A 5,919-nucleotide genomic window follows, 5' to 3' on the forward strand; every position below is an offset into this window, starting at 1 on the left:
TAAGATAATTAGTTAGACTAATTATTTGAGGCTAAGATAATTATCACGGGTTCCATAAGATGTGATTTATCTCTAATAATTATCTCAAAGTATTTTGGATTAATTTGATCATTTTTTTCTTTACTTTTCTCTTAAAAATAGTGTAATTCTGCTTAAATAATTATAAACTATGCTAAAAACTACAAGATAATTTTCCTAGCATAATGAAAGTCTAACATAGTTTTGATGATTATCTCATATTAATCTAAATTTAATTAGTATAATTATCATTAATTTATGATCAAAATGAGTAATTTCAGTCCTAATATGATATAATAATTAATTAGCTTAGTATCCTTAAGATTAACTACAATAATCAACAAAAAATTTGAATTAGGAGAGAATTTTAGAGTATACAAAGGTTTAATCTTCAATAATTAAGAAAATTGTAACTAGGTTAACCTAATTTTACTTATTAAAAAAGGTTAGTGCTAATTATCATTGATTAACCAACTAGAGCTTGCTCTCTAGTCATCAATAAAACATGTTGGTAGGCTTTTGGGTTTCAACTGCACCTTGTAGGTTGTTAAACACTACTCTCCATCGTGCTCGGTACATCTGCAATATGCCTTGTTGTTCAAGTGAAAGCCTTGAGAGTTGATCAAATCAACTTGAATCATAGTCCACCTCACGGTCTAAGGAATTGACTGCAATTGGTTGAATAAATTCATATTTCTTGCTGAGTAAATTTGCAATGATGTTTGTTGCTCCAGGAATAGGAACTGCTTCAAAGTCAAAGCATGAAAACCATGAGGCCCAGTTAAATAATCTTGAATTGCCTAATTTCTCTGCATTTTTAGAAAATCAAAAGGTGTTGAGATTTTTCAAGTCTGAGTAGAGATTGAAGGAGGAATCAATTAGGAGAGCCTAAAAGCTTTGATTGCTTTCTTTGCTACTAGCAATTCTCTGTGTGTCGATCGGTAGATTTGTTGTGTTGGGTCAAAGGTTCCACTAGCATATAAAAAAATGATATACTGGTCAAAATACTCCCCCATCCCAAAAGAGAGGCATCAATATAGAGAATATAGGGCCTTGTATCCAGAAAGGCTAAGGGAGGAAGTGCTTGACAAAGGACTTTGGGTTGCTGCATAATAGTGGTATGCAGTGGTAACCATTGGGTGGAAGCAGACTTATGCAAGAGTTTATGGAAGTGGTTGAGATGTCTATTAAGGTAAGGTATTTGCCAACTAACCCAATTAAGACATCCTAGAAGTTGTTGGAGATGTTTGATGTCTAGAAGATGATCAGGGAAGCGGGTTATTTTAGTTAGCACATGTTCTTGGGATTTGATTGTATGATTACAAATGGGTATTCCCAAGAATTCAGCCATCGATGTTGTCACAAGTTTGCATTTGGTTACTGACAATGTAAGCCCACACTTCTATAATGGAATGTAGAATTCTTGTAGATGCTGCAGATGAGCTGACATATCTTTTCAAAAGATGAGGATATCATCAATATAAGTGATGCAGTAATGTGCAATAGGCAAGAAGGTCTTGCTAACCTTTTCTTGATAGAATGAAGGGGGTGGACTTAAACCAAATGGAAGGACTATCCATTCATATTGCCCAAAAGGAGTAATGAATGTTGTTTTATACCTGTGGGCCAGATGAACTTTGAATTGCCAAAAACCAGACTTAAGATCAAACTTTGAGAAGACTTGACATCCCTTGATTCTTCGTAATAGATCATCTTTGAGAGGGATTGGATGTTTTAGCAGGATTAAGAATTTATTGAGAGGTTTGTAATTGATTACTAACCTCTTTCTTCCCCGAACTTGTTCAGAATGCTTATTGACATAAAAAGCCTCACACGCCCATGGAGAAGATGATGGGGTGATCATTCATTTTTGTAGAAGAGAATCAATCTCTTCTTGCAAAGTTTCTGATCTACTAGACTCATGCCTTTGTGTGATGCTTTTGTGGGATTAGCATCTGGAACTAAAGGTAGGGTGATCATGTTGTGTTCTTGTTCCCAGAATGCTAAGGGGTCATCACTTCCATGCTCCATAATCTTATTCCTTATCTCTGCAATCTGTTTTGCATATTTTTCTTTTTCTTTTTCAAACCATGCAAGAAACCTATAATGCTTAGGATTAGGTAAGACTAGGTTATTAATAAGCTGATTATCACATATGGTTAGATGGTGCATGCCAATGGTAGATACTAGAGCACAAGTGGTTTCCTTATGCTCATAATGAAAGGTAAATACCTGATATTGAAATGTAATAGGAAGAAGCATGGTCATGATATCCATTCCTATGCATATATCAGGTTGAATGACCTTTGGGAGTAAAAACTCAGCATAGAAAATAGTAGTACTGATTTGAATGGGTATATCACAAAAATGTGTTATAGAAGAGGTTTTACCATTGCCAAATTGTAATGTAGGTGGTGTACGTACTGGTTTGTGCCAAGCTACTAGTACTAGTTTGTCTAGGATTACCGATATGGCTGCTCCTGTATCTAATAATGCAATAACACTTCTATGTATATCCTTATTATGGAATATCTGTAATGGTGTATAAGGCCTTAATAGCTTAGGCTGAATGTGCTGATTTTTATGTATCACATTATACATTTTATATAAAGTAGTAGTGTTAAAGGTATGTACATTTATAGGTACATGAGATGAGTCACCTTTTTCTCTTTTTGCTTCCTGCCTGTAAAACAGCTCTTCTGATGGAGAAAGAGAAGGATACAAGTGTAACAAATTCGAGCCTTTGTCTGGTGGAACTGAGAGCTCATCTTTGAGCTCAGCCTTGTATTGCGCACGTGTATCCTCATCATCTGTGGAGCTTTCTTCCTTGGCTAAAGCTTGTAGCTTGGCAAGTCTGTATTGTTGCCTAGCAAGCTTCCTAGCTTGTTTTGGTTGTACTATGTGCTCTAATCTGGCAATCTTTTGATTAACTTCTTGGAGTTCAAAAGAAAGAGCAGAAGTACCTTGGGATGAGGTTGTTTCATAGACGTCTTTAGTGCATACTGGGATTCTCCTTTTTGGTGGAGAAATTGGCCTGGCATCCGGAAATTCTTCAACACTTCTTGGTTCAATCTTGCCAGTGATTAGCTGATGTAGAAAGTGCTCAGGATTGGGTACTTATTTGTGCATAATTTTTAAAGGCAGTAGCCATGAACTTTGATGCGGCTGTACTAGTGTCTGTTCTGACAAAAGGTTTTGTTTTCTAGGGTTCCCCATATGTCTGCTCCTGTTCTTCTGTAGACTCATTACCTGAATCTTCTGGTGATGGGTGAGACCATGGTTGGGATAAATGAGGTTGGCCACGTGGCAATGTAGAATGCTTAGGTGGTTGAGAAAACCTTCTCCCCCTCCCCCGAAAAGTAGGATGCATCATATTGAGTGTGAAGCAGGTTAAAAATCAAAGGTATGAGCATTGATGGGTTTAGCCTTCTTTTCCCATTCTGAACAAGTTTCTTCATAAGAAGAAAGAACATCAAGGATATTATCTTCTACTAAGGAGGAATCATCAGAGAGAACTGTTGTGTAATACATGTTCTCTTTGAGTTCCATGTGTATGAACTTCTTCGTCCTCTTTGGGCAATCTCTGGCCCAATGCCCTTTTTGTTTGCAGATAAAACATCTATGTTTATCGGGTGAAGAAGTAGGATGAGATCTGTACCTTCTTCTGTGTCTATAAGCTTTGGGCTTATAAGCAGATGTAGATTTGGGCTTTACAGGGCTATTTGGATAGGCACATCCAGACTTAGTTGTACATCCAAAATAATTGGTATAGTAATTTGTTTTACAGAATTTGAACGATAATGTACTTGCTCCTTTGAATGTCTTCTTGGCAGTTGTGTCAGTGCAAATCATGTTAAGCACATGAATAATTTGCTGCTCTAATTCTCCCCATGTAATTCTCCCTAATTGCATTTCCATCTTTTCTAACTGATTTTTAACCATGTTAACAAAGCTCTCAGGAAGCTTTGCAAGAAATTTTACCTGGGTGTCATGCTCATGATGTTTGCTTACTATATACACCAAGTTTCTACAGTAGTAGAAGAAATCAAAAATTCTGCAAAGATCACAAATCTTGGTTCTGAGAAAAGCCAAGGTGGTTTGATCTTCTACTGCACCTACAAATTCTTTGTACAGGGTTTCAATTAGCAAGAGCACAGGGTCTCCTACTGCTGCAATGCCATCAAGTGCAGGACGTGGTTGAAAGATTCTTTGTTGATTGGCAGGGGATACATGTTTCCACCAATGCTTTAAAATTCCCACAAACCCTGCTGCTAACATTTCAGTAGCTTGTTGTGCAGAACTACCGGCCAATATTTTTTGGTATGTCCAATTGGACATATATTGTAGCACTGTCACTATATCCATGGCATTTACCTTGTCAATGTTGAAATAAGTGACATCTCCCACACTTATGCAATGTGATAAATCATTCTTTGGCACTATGTAATCTGTGATAGAGGTTACCACAGATTGTGCACTAGTAGAGGCTTCACCTTTGGATCTATACATATTCATTGGGATACCCTTTCGTGACATGGTTCTCTTTCTTTTCTTGGTGAACCTAAACTTATGAATGGGAGAAGATGGCCAAGAACTATGACTAGGTTGGCTATCTTTATGTTCATGCTGGCTTAGAGTTGAAGCTAGTTGATCTAACTTGACATCTAGCTGATGCAATAAGGTATTTTGCAGTGTGAATGCAGTATGAAAATCAGCTTTGTAGTGATCTAGAAGTGATTGAGTATCTATGTGTACTCTATTTACATGTGCATCTTAATATATTCTTGCACCTGGACTGAGTTTATTGGAGTAGGCTCAGCCTCCTCTACTAATGGTGGTGCAACTAGAGATGTAGATGCAGGTGGAGGTGTAGATGTATTAGTTACAACTAGTGGTTTGAGATAAAGGAATAGCTGAAGATGAGGTTCCAATGGACAGAAAGCATTGTAGCCTGCGTTGAGCCTTGACAGGCTCCCCAACTTCTTGCTTGAGTTTGAGCAAGGCTTTGCCAAACGGTGTGACCACATATTCTGATGTGGTTGCACCATATCAAAAATTGTCATAGACTTTGGTTTAGGACGCTCATCAGTGAGTGTAGAAGTAATATCAATATGCCAACCTTCTGGTAACTTAACTTCAGACCAGGAAATATTATATGGAGTAAGTTGTTGGCTATGGTCATCAGCTTTGATGATTATCTTTTGGCCCTTGAGCTGTTGGGTGTGATCTGTCTGTTCTAATGAAGAGATTTGACCCTCATAGACAGAAGGAAAGCCAGTATTGATGGCTCTACATGTGATACTGTATGAGAGATCTAGAACATGAGACCCTTCTTTCATGTCTAGGCCTTGGACATCTATAGCTAGTACTTTACATCTATCAAAACAGGGATATGATAGGCTAAACTTATAATTAGGCCTGGTCTATAAATATCCAGGTTTATCGGCAAGTGCATATTGAACCCCCCCAAGGAACTGGTCCTTAAGGTTCTTGTGCCTGGTATCTAATACCATGAGAAGCACAGAAGTATTAAGAGATTCTCTAAAGAGAGGGTTTACAGCAAACTGTAAAAGACCTAAGTGATAGAAATTGAATTTCTACTCTAAAGCTTTTTCTTTATCTGCAGCTAAGATGTAAGACAAAGGAAATTATTGTAACTTATGGCTAATGGGCAATGAAAGTACAGCTCTGCCTTCTAAATGCAAAAATTTTTCTCTAAGTGCAAAAAGTGATTTATGCTTATAGATCTGATCTAGAGAGATCTTGGGTAACTCCCATTTGGGCATGGGGTTGGCTTCATCTATGACTAAGTGTGTTTGTCCGAAGGACATTACCAATTGATGCATCAAAGAGGCCGTGTCTTAGATTTACTCTACGACCTTACCAAAGAAAACCGGAAGA

General features: G+C 37.4%; 1 protein-coding gene across 1 annotated transcript in view; it reads right to left on the minus strand.

Moving 5' to 3' along the window:
- Nucleotides 1–512: 512 nt before the first annotated feature.
- LOC147453006 (uncharacterized) overlaps nt 513–5,919 on the minus strand; it is a 6,068-nt gene continuing 661 nt past the window's right edge. The window contains exons 1-3 of the mRNA XM_086519057.1: nt 4,000–5,919; nt 2,679–3,105; nt 513–761 (exon numbers count right to left, since the gene is read on the minus strand). The exon at nt 4,000–5,919 is cut by the window's right edge and continues 661 nt beyond it. Of these exons, the coding sequence (XP_086375183.1) occupies nt 646–761; nt 2,679–3,105; nt 4,000–4,554 (1,098 nt within the window). The 5' untranslated portion in view covers nt 4,555–5,919 and the 3' untranslated portion in view covers nt 513–645. The remainder of the gene's footprint in view (nt 762–2,678; nt 3,106–3,999) is intronic.

Source organism: Adiantum capillus-veneris, chromosome 8 (assembly GCF_014529385.1).
Source record: "Adiantum capillus-veneris isolate H3 chromosome 8, ASM1452938v2, whole genome shotgun sequence".
Lineage (NCBI taxonomy): Eukaryota > Viridiplantae > Streptophyta > Polypodiopsida > Polypodiales > Pteridaceae > Adiantum > Adiantum capillus-veneris.